The sequence below is a fragment of the Thermobia domestica genome, chromosome 18, assembly GCF_964235325.1.
Source record: "Thermobia domestica chromosome 18, izTheDome1.hap1.1, whole genome shotgun sequence".
In the NCBI taxonomy this organism is placed as follows: Eukaryota; Metazoa; Arthropoda; class Insecta; order Zygentoma; family Lepismatidae; genus Thermobia; species Thermobia domestica.
The window spans coordinates 89,855,167-89,871,901 of NC_137471.1; the positions used below are offsets into that span (position 1 = coordinate 89,855,167).

At 33.3% G+C, this 16,735-nt stretch overlaps 1 protein-coding gene across 1 annotated transcript in view; it reads right to left on the minus strand.

The window, feature by feature from the left end:
- Nucleotides 1–16,338, minus strand: part of Hpr1 (THO complex 1-like protein Hpr1) — a 61,368-nt gene extending 45,030 nt beyond the window's left edge. The window contains exons 1-4 of the mRNA XM_081746184.1: nt 16,126–16,338; nt 11,099–11,172; nt 3,555–3,853; nt 2,917–3,012 (exon numbers count right to left, since the gene is read on the minus strand). Of these exons, the coding sequence (XP_081602310.1) occupies nt 2,917–3,012; nt 3,555–3,853; nt 11,099–11,172; nt 16,126–16,173 (517 nt within the window). The 5' untranslated portion in view covers nt 16,174–16,338. The remainder of the gene's footprint in view (nt 1–2,916; nt 3,013–3,554; nt 3,854–11,098; nt 11,173–16,125) is intronic.
- Nucleotides 16,339–16,735: the final 397 nt, after the last annotated feature.

Below are 16,735 nucleotides of genomic sequence, written 5' to 3' on the forward strand. Positions count from 1 at the left end.
CAAGTGCACTGAACAATAAACAACATAAACAATATTCACTGATTACCAAGTAGGTTTCTGTAAAAACTTTTCTTCTGTTTGTAAGTTCCTGTTAACCCCAGTAGTTACTCTAGTGATCATACCAGAAGAATTGTTTACTTTCAGTTTAAAACATAATAATCTTATAGAACATTTTTGCAGGGATTCAATTCTGTCTGTCAAAGGTTTAGAAATATTACAAATTCAAATTCTAGTTTAGGTCCTACAAGCAATTTTTATAAATACAGATATGTTCTACATTTTAAGCAGTAAGCCAATGTTTAAAAATAAAACCTACTGTCAATCTTGGTCCTTGTATAATAGGATTTATATGTGACAAAATTCTAACTGTCTGTCATATGTGATCCCCACATCTTTAGTAATGTCTGTTTTCTCAATTTCTACACCACTGATCTCATATTTATTAACATTTTTATGGTCGTGTTTTGTTAGTACACATTATAAATCTGTTTTCTTAGTATTTACTCAGGTAAATTACTTTTACATTATGGGTTTATTATATGCAAGTTTTGTTACAGCAAATAGTTATCGACCTCGTTATTAACTACTCTAAATAAATGAAAATCATCATATAAATGTATGTTTGAATATTGATTTTATTTGGGAGATCATTTATAAATAAAGAAAATAAGAGAGATCCTAAGAGTGATCTTTTCTTCCTATTCTTGTAGTATTCTATTTCTTACAATGCCTGCACTAGAATTAATTCCATATATTCTATTCCGCAAGTGGCTTTCGAATCAGTAAATGTAAAATGAAGACAAACTAATATCTAATAACTTGCTAATAAGATGTTTGTGATTTGCAGAACTGAAAGCTTTTGAAATGCTTACATATATTACTGTAATAATAATACGTTTACAGTATTTTATTTTAGGTGGAAATAAAAAACTTACAAATCAGTTGATACATCCGATAAATGATACTGATGTGCTATTAATAACTGAGTTTACACATAACGTATGGAAATATTTTTTCAACTAAATTAACATTGCAATATAACTATCGCATACAATCACTTGTGTGTTCATGGCTAATAAGGTCAGAAATACTGTAACTGTAATACAAAGGTAATTAGAGAAGTAGTTTTGATAAATGCAACATTGTTGTTTACCTTACGAGGGCAAGGTTCGAAGTTTTCGGCTTTGCACAGAGACGGGGTTGATAAAGATATAATTTTGTTTTTCTTATGTTGGTACATGCTTCGCAATAACGCATGTCACATGTCAACTTAATCTACAATAGCAGAGCAACTTCCATAGTTCTGTTTAAATAGCTTTGAAAATAGATGTATTATGTGTTTTTCGTGCAAATGAAAAATACCTTGTCGTCATAAATGTCTTTGTTTCGGACGGTTTATAGCCAACGGAAATTCATCCCAAGTTGGTAAAAGTTTATAAGGAGTCTGCTCCTTCATTTTTAACAGTTAAGAAACAGGTGTACTTCTGTTGAAGATAATCCACTTCAAGGATGTCTCACAATTGCAATCATAGATGAAAACATCGAGAAAGTTTTATATGATATTGGACGATTGGCGAGTAAAGGTATGAAATAGCTGACGCCAAAGGCATATCACAAGAAAGAATACGGTACATTTTACATGAAGAATTAAATATAAGAAACCTCTGTGAAAGATGGGTGTCGTATTTATCGAATGCTGACCAAACCAAATGCCAAAACAGATTTCTCAGCAATGTTCGGACAGTTTCGAAAATAATCCACCTGATTTTGGGCACCGATTAGTTATTCTGTTGTTCACTACAACACGCCAGAAACGAAATAGCAATCAAAGCAATGGGTGGTAGCCTGTAGCCCTGCGCCCCAAAAAGTTGAAGCCGATTTCATTTGGGAGAAAGATTATGGCCAGTTTTTCTGGGAAGCAAAGAGGATTCTTTTAATTGATTACTTTGCAAAGGGTAAACAATTACTGTCGACCACCAGGCATGTCTTCTAGATCAACTAGTGAAAAACTACGTAAGAAAAGGCCTGGATTAAAAAGAAAAAAGATCAGAACAATGCACTCTGCCTACAAAGATGCTTTGAAAAAATTAAAATAAATAAATAAATAAATAAAAATTGAGAAATTTGAAGTACGAATTGTTGAAATTTACCCTATTCACCAGATTTGGTATCCTCCTATTTTCACCTATTCCTCCATCTAAAGAAATTTGTGGCTAGGAAACATTTTAAGCTCACTGAAGAGGCTATGGTAAAGCAGCTGGGTATTTTGCACATCTTCTAGAACCGCACTTCAGAAATGGAATCTACTCACTGGGGAATTACATAGAAAAGTAAATGCTTTTTTGACCTAAAAAACAGTTTTTCACTGTCAGACTGAAAACTTTTCACCTTGCTCTTCTACATCAAAAAAATGGTTTATTTTGTACAAGACCTAAAATTATGTATCTATTTTTTTTATTATATATATATTGTTAGTACGGTGGGAAAAAATATAGTAAAGCTACTTACACGTATATCTTAAAATGGGTAATTGTTTTATGCATAATTTAAGAGTAACCATATATGGATGGCACATAAGAGCTGAAATTACAGTGTTCGATAATACTAGCATTTAGGCCTAAATATGGAAGACTTCGGCCATTGGAAGTATATATTGAGATAACTTCGACCTGAAGTATTAGTTGTAGCAAATCTATTAATGATTATTAAAATAATTTATATACTGATTAGCATAGCATATGAATTATATACACCATATTTAAATCATTAATGAAAATGCAATGCCTTGTAATATCTTTCTTTGTCCTTATAAACACATTACTTTTAACACTGTAAAATCCGTTATTATTAAAAATGGTAACATTACTATATAAATCAAGTCACTCTCATTAAGAATAATTCTCTTTTTACACTTACCAGATCGTTCAGAGAACGGAAAGAATTTTGCTAGAAATAACAGTATCCGCCCGCAAAACACTGTATTTTGTGAGCGTGACAATCGCCTTAGAAGATCTGAAAGAGAAATCAATACTGTCAAAAAGAATTCACTGCTAAATTCCAAACCATGAAATGATGCTTTTACACTGAAGGTTATCGAATTATTCGGGAGCCATTATTAGGATGTTTAGGGAAGAGATTAGATTAAGACTGGTTAAAAATGTATAGGATAAAGTAAAACCTACACATCTTAATGATGGTTTGGTCCAATATGAAATTACTAAAGTTAATTAGGTGAATAGAAGTACTGACTCATAGCAAGGACTTATTATATTTCTTATTGTATATTGTTTATCACAAATCTCTTATACCTTCATGCCTCTAGTCCTTTCTTTTTCGTTTTTATCTGCTAGTACTGACCATTTCTTGTTTGCTACTGAAATGCATGCACATATGAGAACAGTGGAAATTGAAGACTATTTTTTCTTTCTTCTTCTTTCTTTTTTTAAACATCTTATTAAGTATATACAAAAAGTTATTTACAATTTCATAAACGCCACCACAAAAGTTTTAGAACCACAGATTCGTCGAACTGAAATAAAATAATGTATATTTACCATTACACATTCTTAATAAATTGTTCTTGCATGCGCTAAAGAACATCTCTTCTCTCCACACACTAACACCATTTTCAACGAAGGCAAAAAGTTGTTCACACTGGTCCAGGGTTAATGCATCAAATATATCTCCGAGAAGAACAACTGGCATCGTAGACGTGCACATTTCTCTTCGACATGCATCTATACACAAAGTAACATACTTTTCCCATGTGTCAACTGTTTTATCACGCTTGGCTAGAAGTTCTATTAAGTAATCTCGCATTACTTGGTCCAAAGTACTGCGTTTGTCAGATTCACTGAAAAAAAGTAGAATATGATTTTATTTTGAAAAAGTGCTACAGTAAAATTATTATAAATATTTTCACACGATATAAAACTGAAATCATAAGTTGTTATGGGGAGAACACTGCGTTCATACTACATTCGTTCCTGCAAGATAATAGGGTCAATCCATATGAAGTGGCCCAGCAGAGGTGGTTGCTCGACCATCTCCGAAAACTATAAAAAAATAAGTGTGACGAACCTTGTGTATAAGAAGGTCAATAACATTATTCACGTTGTCGTATGTATAAGTGTTCCTGAATGGCGGCCATCTTTGTTGTCGGTGGAGTGCCATTTTTGTGCATTTGCAAGCATTTACGAAAACTACAGTTGCTGAGGACGTACATATCAGACGAACATCAAACAAAAACGAATATTTAGAGGAGAGACTGAGGTACACGGAGAACATATACTCTTCCGGACCTAATTGCTGAGCCATGAATAGTTTTTGAGATGTAGCATGACGCATAACAAAACATTAAAATTTTTCCGGGCTATGATCATCGTCACGCGAGTGCTATCTTCGAGTTTTTATCATGTTCTCACGTTTTTCTCCATGTAATATCAATCATGATTTTCTTGCAATAGTTTATTCACATACAAAATTACTTTGTGGCCTGAGCAGCAATTTTTAGTACTTTGCCCTTCTGAGATTAAGGCCCAAACCTGACATCAAAATAACAAACTTTGGGACCCCCATAAATCTATGGTGCCAGTAGTATCATAGGTGTGGATGTTTCTGCAGACTCTTTACATGCAGTAGTATGTAACGATTAACTTCTTATATTTTATATTTTTTCACGTTACATTTAGCCCACAGTTCGTGTAATTTTAAAATATGTAAACACGTTCAATAATACAAGAATCAGACTCGTCACCTTGTAACACTATTACTTTCTATTCTCTTTCACATCTCCAATAATAATAATAATTTTCCCTCTTGGTTGTCATAGCAATTTTTAAATAAAAAAAAGAAAAATATCTGCTGTTATGGTAACTAGGAGTACAGTTTATACATTAGCTACTAAGATTAAACCTTATTTCTTTATATTTAGAATCAACAACATATATTTTAATTTCTTCTTCTTCTTCTTCTTCTACACAACAGATTGTATACTTTTAAGCACCGTTGCCCAAAATAACTACAAGAAAATGGAAGTAATTTATCGCATAGATATACAATATCGTTGTATATATGGTTCCTGACGAGGATTTCTTAAATTGATTAAATTTAAGAAAGAATCCTGGACCGTTACATATTCTGACACACGGTTACCTTACTTTTCGAATAGCCCTCGTATATATATTATAATACATATATTAATTTCATTTTATCTCATTCTTATATTCATTTAACAATTAATTCCATTTTAATTCTATAAACTTACCAACAAAGAGGACTTATTCAAAACGCGATTAACTTATTTAATTATCCAGGTCCTAAGGCATATTGTTTAGTTCAATAACAATGGAGCTCAGAGACGAATCAACTCAGTATATGTTGACATACTATATACCATATCTTCCATTTGGGCATACTTAAGATGATTACAAATGATTATGAAAGCACAATACTGATAAGTAAAGCGAATTACAAGGGAATCATAACAATACTCAAAGTAAAACGAAACAAGAATTGATCAATATCATATTCAGGAATAATACAAATAAATAAATTATCATATTAAGATTTAATAAAGTTGGTATGAATTAATTAATTTCTGTAGAGAATTCGAACAAAGTACAAATATATCTAGGATGATTCAAACGAATATTTTCCATAACACATTTTTTTTTTTCAATTTGTTAGAATTATTTTCTTGTAAACAAATGAAATCATAACAATATTTAAAATGAAATAAAACAAAAATCAATTGGATATGTTTTCTCGGACGCTACAAGATTAGCTTAAGTTATATTACCAAAGAATTTGGTTAAGTTACGTCGCACGCCACAATCTTGTATACAGTTCTGCCTCTTATTTGCTTCCACCGTACCTTGGTTTCTATTTTGAGAATTTCTGCCACCTATGGATCTATTATGAAATCCATTTCGTGGAAAGTTGAACTTATTGTTCGCTTGGTTCCTAAATGTATTATGATTATTGTTCCTGTTTCTCCTAAAATTAAATTCAGTTCTATTTTCTTTACAATAGAATCTATTATTTCTCGCATTAAGATCACCTTCTCCTCTGTTCCTGTTGCGAACAGGAACATAACTAACTTGATTACGATTAGTATTGGCTTGATTCCGATTACTATTAGCCTGCAACACAGATTGAGTTTCAAAATTTTGCACTATCATAATAAAGTGATTGAAATTAACGCATTGTGCAGAAATCAACATTTGTTGCAACTTAAAAGGTAACAAGATTTGGATTGATGCTATTACTCTTGATTCATGTTGGTATGGATTAATTAACTTCAATTCATTATATACGGATATCACAAAATCAGCGAGACTCTTATCCAATTTGGGGTTATAATGTCTATTTCGAACTAAGGCGTCCCTATTGGCCAACATAAAATTGTTTTCAAAATTAGAAAGTAAGGCATGTTTAAAATCTAAATAATTACGTAAATTACTTCTAATTGCTTTGAACCATACGGAACACGGTGGTAATAAAACATGGGGCAGAATTTTCAAAAACTTAGATTTGTCTACTCCAATTAAATCACATTCTTCCTCGAACTTTTCTAAGAATGTGCTGGCCGGAATGTCTTCTGATCTTCCACTAAATTTTGTTAGAGATCTAATTTCACTAAACCGAAAATGATTACTTTTACTAGTATGCTTACAATGTTTGGAATTTACGGGAATGTTTTTCCTGCGGTGAGATGAATGATTTTTTCTCCCATTTCTATCTATACTAGCTTCCCTATCGTCCTTTTCAGAATATTCTTCGGATGAATTACTATTTTCCACTACTACTCTGGGTTCATATGGTATAGGTTCAATGTTGACAGCTGGAACTGGATCACTATTTGCAGTACTAAACTTCTCTTTGATCGCACTTACTTCTTTTTGCAATTCCCTGATCTGACTAGTATGCTCATTAACTAAAGTTTCAACAATTTCTACCGAACTTTGTACATCAGCAAATCGATGTAAAATATGTTCCATCTTATAATCTGTTTGTTCTAATTTTGAATGTATTTGTTGGTTTATTTGCTCAAACTTAGCATCCATCTGTTGTGCTAGTTGTGTTATGGACTGTGTTATTTGATGGGACATTTGCTCCAGCTTGGTATCCATTTTTTGTTGTGTTAGATGCGACATTTGCTGACCAAGCTGTTTTATAAGATCAGCCACGTTCGTTGATGAGTTCGTACCTGGTAGCTCTACATCACCACCTTTCTCATTTATATTTTCATTCCCAGAAACACTCATTTTAATGTTTCTATAAATTCTTTTCTTACTTCTGAGTAAAGTATACTCCGTGTTAAACGCTATGATGAGACTGCTTTACTTAACTTCAAACTAATCTCAAGGTAATCCTGGTCAGTAAACCACCATCTGTAACGATTAACTTCTTATATTTTATATTTTTAAACGTTACATTTAGCCCACAGTTCGTGTAATTTTAATATATGTCAACACGTTCAATAATACAAGAATCAGACACGTCACCTTGTAACACTATTACCTTTTATTCTCTTTCACATCTCCATTAATAATAATAATTTTCCCTTTTGGTTGTCATAGCAACTTTTAAATAAAAAAAATATCTGCTGTTATGGTAACTAGGAGTACAGTTTATACATATAAAATCAACATATATTTTTAGGTACTAAGATTAAACCTTATTTCTTTATATTTAGAATCAACAACATATATCTCCTTTTTCTTCTACACAATAGATTGTACACTTTTAAGCACCATTGCTCAAAATAACTACACGAAAATGGAAGTAATTTATCGCATAGACATACAACATCGTTGTAAGTATTCAGCACAAAACTTATGAACCCCCACTTTACGCCATTCCAAATTACAGCCCCTTTAAAAGTATAATTTTCTGTACTTTTTCTAGTGATTTTATGTGTTGATTTGCAACCCTGTATACTTATTTAAAAGCAGCAGTATATATTCTCCGTGTACCTCAGTCTCTCCTCTAAACATTCGTTTTTGTTTGGTGTTTGTCTGACTCGTACGTCCTCAGCAATTGTAGTTTTCGTAAACGATTACAAATGCATAAATTGGCACTCCACCGACAACGAAGATGGCCGCCATTCAGGAACAACTGTACATACGACAAAGTGAATTGTGTTATTGATCTTCTCATACACAAAGTTCATCACACTCTAATTTCTATCATTTTCGGAGATGGGCGAGCAACCATTTTCGCCATGTTTGGACCACTTCAGATGGACTGACCTAATAATCAAAATATAAATACCTTCACCATTACTAGGAATGCATAAGGTGCATACACATGACATTTCTCTACCTGAAAGCACATACTATGCGACGACCAGTGTTCGCAGTCACCAACTTGTAATGAAGACATTACGTTCCGCTGCTAAATTATACGAACTTCAAGTGCTCAAAGTTTCAATACTATCGGTCTTCATTTATGCGAAATGAATAAATAAATTAAAATAATTTCTAGTTTAACGTGTTCCGCAAGGACAATACTGTCTGAAATAGGGAATTTAGTTTGTTTGTAGCTCGTTTCCAAGACCATGGCTAGTAGTATATTTTCAAAAACCTCAACATATAATTAAGAACAATGCAAGCATGCAACTACAACTTGATCTATCTTCAACAGCAGAGACCTCTGAAAATGCTTCCAAAATATAAAAAGTGAAATATAAGGAAATAATAACACTAACTGAAGCAAGGTATGTAAATTTTATTTTGTTCATGGTATATAATTGCAAAAATAATATGAAAACTTCAACATATTGTGTACATTAACTGTTATATTAGGGGGTAAAATGGCTGGAGGGAATAACACTATATATTGGATAGGGATAATGGAGGTAGAACTGTATCTATTACTATGTACTACCATCATGGTCGCCATCTTAGATTCAGGTCCAAAATTTTTAATAGGAAAGCAGTCATGTGGCATATAATTTTGGGGTTGTTTTGCACCACAAATACACACATACACACCTGACACTATTTCCACCTTATCTCTAAACTTTTAATTGCTATTATTTTCATAAAACATATACGTTTATTAAACTTACAACTGTCTTTCCAAACTTACAAGCAATCTTTGCTTCATATTGTATATTGTAAATGCATTCAAAATGTGGGGTCGTAATATTATTCAATTAAGCAAATTTTTCTCACGGGTTACTTTAGTATGGCATGGAACAATTTCAAGAGAGAAGGCTTTACAAAAACTCGGAAGTCGAAAAATAAGGACCACCTTAATAAACAAAATATAAAGTTATTGCGTTCAAGTGCACTTTAATTACACTAATCTGTTTCAACAATCGTAGAAGCCTTCGTCAGTAGTTATGAGAAACTCACATTGAAATTTTTCACTTTTTTACTATGTCTAGTTGAAAAATAAGGGGGTACAATGTCTTGTTGTTAATGTAAACCCAAATACCTAAACAATTCTTCTGTTGATCCATCTATCACTGCAAATACTCTGTATTACAAATGATTTTCCCAGAGTTACTGAAGAAGGCACCAAAAACTGCTGAAACAGTTTAGTGAAATTAAAGTGCATGTGATTGCAGTAAGTCGTTATATCTTTTCACAAATTACATAAATATGCGTCAAATAATATTTTTTTAATAAGTATGAAAAATCGTTGGAGCTGTTAATAACATACTCTTAATTTTTGTGTATGAGGAAACTAAAAAGTCTCTTGGAAATCACAAAATAGAAAACTTCATTTTAAAATCCGATACATTGAATGGTGAGGATACTAGCACTCTTTCTATATATACATGGGCATCAAAAACTCACTTGTTCGCCATGAAGTGGTCATAAAACATGCAAGTCCGCTGAAATCTCGATTTTTTTTTTTTATTATTATTATTGGTCAGAAGAATTTGTTCGCTTCTATTGTGGTTTGAATGTAACAGAAAGAACTCAGAGTCAGGAACGCAGAATTGACATTAATAATTGATATTCTAGCCACACATTACTCACATAAAAAGAAATTAAATATTGTTACCTGTGTAGTGTGTCTTGGGATATTATTCTTCTACATAAATTAAGAAACAGTTTACGAAGAAATCCGGAGACTATATGAACAAGCGAACAGACGAAATATTGTAGAATAACACCCCAAGACGCACAACATATGCAACAGTATTTGCTCTCATTTATATAAATTAGTTATTTTACATAATCAATATTTAAAATGCATACATTGGTCTATTAACACTCATTAATTAGTTAAAGTTAACTATCTGACTAGTTAGAGTTCTTATAACCAGACATTAACATATTTTAATGCATTTATCGAACACAGACACAAAATCATGTACACTACACAGAGAAAAAAGTGTTGTGTTAAAACAACATAAAACGACTACCACTTTAGCGTGTTATTTGTGTGTTAATTTAACACCAAAGACATCGCCTTCCTAGCAAATCAGAAGTAACTAGTAATTGTCATTGATAATTTGAATTGGATTTTACTGTTTCCATTGAGCAAAGCTTTTTGCCATCTGTTGTTCTTATTTGTTTCTCTTATGTGCTAGGATATAAGAACAACAGATTGCAGAACTGTTACTCATGTGATTGTTGTCAGATAATTCATAGGCTTACAAAACTATTTTCGTCATCGATTACAGCATTACGATATTAGTTAATGTCAAAAATACTTCGTCAAATGTCAAATATACTTCGTAAAGTTTTGCTCATTGCAAACAATAAAATTCTATTGAAATTATCACTAACAATTACTTGTTATTTCTCATATGCTCAGAAGGCGATGTCCTTGGTGTTAAATTAACACACGAGTAATATCCTAAAATGGTAGTCATCTTGTTTTGTTCCAACACCTCATTTTTTGCTGTGTGTTATTTCCATTTAACTTATAATTGGGTGTGCATTGTACGAAAGAAACTCTAAAGCACTTGAACACGACTCATTCATTACAACATATTTCCAATCAACTAAAAAAAGAAATAATTGCATAAGTTACATTATTACGACACAAGGAATAGAAAGGAAGCGACAAATAAACTGTGCTCCGTCGATTTATGATTAATACTTTAAAAATTGAGAAAAACGTAATTTACCTTCCACTAAGTGATTCAAATTTCTTCTGCAGGAAGTTAATATCTCCATTTTGGCAACATACTTCAAGTGTTTTCTAAAAATTGGAATATATACATATATTAGATATGCACATTTTTTAAACATGCCAGAAAAACAAACAATACCAAGCATATAATCAATTTGGAATGTTGGCGCTAAGATTGAAATTAGTTCATATAATTTATGAAATTAGGGTAAATTTTTACCAAAAAGACATACAAATAAAGTTCCAAAATTCACTTCGTGAGTTTAAGTGGTGGAAAGTGATCAACAGTTATTTGGAATTTCGCTACTATTATACTCGCAGGAAAAATAAAGTTCTAAAATTAGTGATAAACAATACTACTGTACAATAAACGTTTTCCCAAAACTCTTACTATAGTTTTCAGGAGTGAAGTTACATTTATTTCTTTTCTCAGAAGAGTTCCACAGAAGGAGTAAGACCTTAACAATGAGTCAACACTGAAATTGTTCGAGCATATCACAAAAACTCGACTGTTTCTTTGGATTTACGTGTACCACATTCTGTACACTAAAAATTCACAATTAAGCTTGTAAAAAAAAAAAAAGTAAATAACAAAAAAAAAAAAAAAAAACTCAAAAATAGCAATAATGGTAACACATAATGAAAAGTTTTAAACGAAAAATCTCACAGCACGAAAACTACTCCAATCCCACGAATCAAAGTGAGAAAATAGCATTATTTCCCAAAACCTGATTAAGATTCCAGTCATTCACAATCTCTGAGGTACGCGTATTCTGGACATTCCACAAGAATATAGATGTCACAACACAGGCGACAAACGGCACGCCCTAATTACGAATGAAGTATGTCACAACCACCTCATTTCGACGACTATCATATGAAACGTCCGTCAATATCAACTGCCCAAAACAGGATTCACTGACGTGAGTGGAAACACTTTCAATTGCCCGGCTCCGGCTCCAATCAGCCTAATACCAAAAGCATATACGTAGACACAAACATTGAGGTACACGGCAACTTGTATATTTGTATATTTTAGGACGATCAGAAAGTAATTTTCATATAACCCAGTTTAGGGAACAGAGAAAGCAAGAAGAGAAAGATAGTCATAGGATCTGGGCGTATTAGCACTGGTGGGTTGCGCGTACACAAAGCAGTGACGAATTTATCTGACAATTAGATATCGTACGCAACGAAGACCAGGGTCAATATCTTAGCTTACCAGCTTAGTATAACATCAATACTAGGATTCTATATTATAATTGTGAAGTTCTCACTTTTCACTGTATGATTTCAACAGCTTCACGGCAATTTTCAACGATTTTCGAAGAAGTTGTTCAAAAAGTCGAAAAAAAATGCTCTACTTACACATAATATTTAAATAAGATACACAGGTATATTTACAATATTGTGAATAATAAACAAAAGTATTTAAGTATTCTTCTGGAAAAAACAGTCATTTGTAATGCACAAAAATAAATATACAAATTATCCTCCCAGAAGCAAGACACTTGTAGATATAAATAATAACTAATAAAACTGTACCCGTTATTTGAAAAATGAAATGAAATCTTCAAGTTTTACGTCCCACGGTTTAGCCGGTTAGGCTAAAGGAGACGGTGATTATGAGTAATGAATGAAATGGTGGAATGAAGAAAGCGGGAGGAAACGGGAGAACCCCGAGAAAACCCACGCACGCGGTGCTTGTTCACCACAAAGTTCACTTGGCGGGGTCTGGGATCGAACCCGGTACCCCAAGCATCAGAGGTGAACGCTCTACCACTGAGCCACCGCAGCCCTATACCCGTTATTTGTCGCTGCTATTGCCTTCAATATTTCAGGGTTTGCGAATTTTTAGAGTTACAGATACTAGTGTAGAAATTACAAATACAATTAGTGTGGTAGAATAACTGGTGTAAGTATAAAATTTGTATGTATTTGTTATCGTAATTGAAACTGGGGATTCTCATTACTAAAGTCGTCTACTGTATTGTCGAAATCCTTATATTATTCTACACGCATTATATTAATCTGTGCGAATTATTTAGGCATGCACCATGGTAATAACAGTCCAAAATGTCTTAGGAAACTGGCTAATCTCCCGCAGATGGCTAGACTCACATCAACCTGTATTCAAAACAACGCCCTTTACAGTACAAACTTATAAAGGGGAGATTGGGGGCGGAGCGCTACATCAATCACATGCTCCTTGAACATCAAAAATTACAAAACGCGTATGTAAATACTTCTTTCCTATACTATGTTGCCACATTATGGGGCTACTTACTGTATATTCATAAAATATTAACTTCTATCAGCAGGAAATGCACTTTTACCACTTAGAAACTCTATTAAGGAAGGATTTGCACTAATAGGTACAGAATGTCTTTAGGAGGACTGAGTATAACTACAGCCTATGTACATATGGCATAGAACTGCAGTGCATAAAACGCGAACTTAAAACACAAACCAACTTGTGCTAGGTGGGAACTAAAATCACAAATGTCACCTAACCAAGTCAGGGCAGGAGCGCAACATGTGGCTCGAGCAGCAGCGAGATGGTGCGTCCGTAGGAATGAGGTGCGTTAACGATGATGGGTATACACATAAAAAAAGGTTGGTGGAAAAATTTTACAACATAAAACTCAAGCTTTGAACATTTGTACACTGCCTTCACATAGCACTTCACTTCATCAAGTCTTTCTTATTGAATACTATGTAGTAAAACCGCATTTTCCATTCCATATTTCTACCTTATTATACATGTAAGATCGAAGATGTCCATATATTTTGATTATTTGTACAATTTTATTATCAATAACATATTCCATCCGTGGGTTTTTCAAATTTATGTCCACATAAAATGGGATAGTATCCAAAATTTGGCCCCATTTGGCCCAGATGCAACTCTCTTATTAGATTTGCTATATATTTTTATACTGTACTTCCCCCCATTACTGCAGCATGCACGTCGTAGGTTAGTTAATAAGACAGTAGGTTTGAAACACTGCTATATTATCCTCTATTGCTTGTTTACCCAATATTTCATCAATACGGGAACCCATATAGTACAGAATTTGAGCTTCGTTTTTCTCCCTAATTAATAACTCTATACTGATGACCTTCATTACCTTTTTAATTAGTCTCATGCTGACATTTCGTCGGATTCTGTTCATTTCTTCGTAAATTTTGTACTTCTGGGCTGGCATCTGCGATAGTTAACCCCACGATTCTGATACTAATTTCCACCAGCAGGGCACTTCTGCACGATGTAGGAATTCTGTTTTGTATGTTTACAAGCATAGAGTTACTACTATGCATTACAAGTGCTCTAATCTATATGATTTCAAGTATTTTTTTTTACTAGCCTAGTTTATGCGATAGCTTTCGTCGCTGACGCGCCTGCTCCTTATGGACGAAATCCCACGAATTTCCCTCTATTGTGTTCCTGCCGATTCGGTTAGATAGCATTCTTGCATTTCCCCGCCAACTAGCGTAAGTTTGCTTGTGTTTTTTGCTCACTAGCCTTTATGACGTACGTCAAGGCGCGTATTTATAACCATAAGGAAAAACGAACAATTTTTCACGTATATATATTACGCAATTATTTAGGCATGAGCTACGATAATAATAGTCTAGAAGATTTTTTTTAAAATTATTCTATTTATTTGATGGACTATTCTGCACCTGCACATCAACTTGTACCTATCCTAATCCGTGGATTTTCTACTGATTTTCCTACCTCCAACCACACCTGTCCGTCAATTATATAATCACTTTAATTATTTGTCTCCATTAGTCTAAAGGTTATTAACGTACGTCGTTAAATAAAATACTTTATTAGCTGGTGATCAAGTATTAGCACAACACATTTTGTGAAACTTACAGGTAAAATTCAATACAAAGTAATACAGCTGTGTTTTAGGTTTACTACTGTAAAATAATTACAAGTTTTTGCGGCGGATAAAATAAGGAAGTGCATATAAAAGATGACTGGAATGCTACTGTTTTCCAACGCTGGTGAATTTCTGCAGCTTGCAGAAACTGTATTTCATTTTTACAAGTGGTGTATTACTATTGTCTACCCACAACAATTGATATTAAAACTCGTATCAATCCCAAATTTCACTTGTTCACCACCCTCGTTTCCGCGTATACTCCATCGCTGACGCGCCTGCACCCTTCGGACGCACCACCCGATTAATTTCGACACGCCTTCATTCGGTTACATAGCATTGATAATTTTAGTGTCCGTAAGCAATTACTTCGCTCCGCTATGAAGTAATTCCGTACCCCCGTAATTAGAATTGGATGGCATTTAGTATCTTCCCCAACTCGTTTCATGGTTCCAGAACCGAGTACCTTATTTTTGTCTAAATTGTGATAAAGGTAGAAGTACAAGGACCCTGGGGGCTTCTAACTCCTTTCGCTAGCTGTCCCTAGCTCAGCTATATTTTGTAAAGTACCACACTGTAAATCTTATATGTGCAAGATTGGGGGGGGGGGGGATATAGTATACATGAAGCTGCATCAGTTTCAGAAGGAGCAGGACGCTCATACTTTTAGGGATTATTTATTGAGTATGTACGAACTTACAAAGGAGGTAATAAAGCGACTTTTATTTACTTATCGACTGATACGAAAATAAAAAAGAACGTACCTGTACTTTATATCTGCATGTCTAGTGCCCTTGTACTTTATCTATGACTATGTATGTGTGGGGGGGGGGATTTAACGCATATCGCATGTCTTGTGCACATGGATACTTCTTACTATTGCGCTACGTAGAAAATTTATGGTATTTCATGAAGAAGCGGTAATAGAACACAGAAAAAACGCAGATCAGGGGGTTCTTATGTATACTATTACCATTGGGGGAGATACTAAATATCAGCCTTAAAATTTATTTTTGTTTCTGATTTCATCGACAATTTTTTCATTTTTTACACGCCAGTATTCTTAATCTGCCCTACTGAATTTGGTAAAGAACGTACTTAATTAGCTTCCATGAAGGATACTTACCTGATATTCCTCCCGCATAGCAAGAAATGAGTATTGTCCTGAACTCATTGTAAATCTCAAGCAAGTCAACAATTATAAGTTAATCAAATAACGCTACACAAAATTTTAATATGAACACAAGTAGATACTTTAAGCTTAAGTTTTTAGAGATTGTCCTGTGCGTTTCCATTCAGCGTAAACAACATTCGATGCTCAATTGTCGCACGGACATTTATTGGATGTGGCCGACTTGCTTTTTTAAACTATTTTAGAGAAAAAAAATAAAAATGTATAACTTTTATCGTTATATGCATCAAGTGAGAGATTTTAGTTCTTAAAATCTTATTTATCACATATATATTTTATATCTTTCGTAGAAAATATACATGATGAATAACATTAAAATTAAATATAGTAATTTCTGCAAGTATGATATTGAAACACTGAAACAAAGGCGATGCAGGGATGCGTATTGTCGCTGTGCGAGTGTAGTTTGTTTTATGTGTACGTCTACGTTAGTGTTTGTAGTATATATGGACAGAATGGGGAAAACAAAATTTCGTTGAGGATAAATTCATAATTTTTGTTTTAAAAAAAACATCAGTAAATATAAAATTACAACATGAAGAAC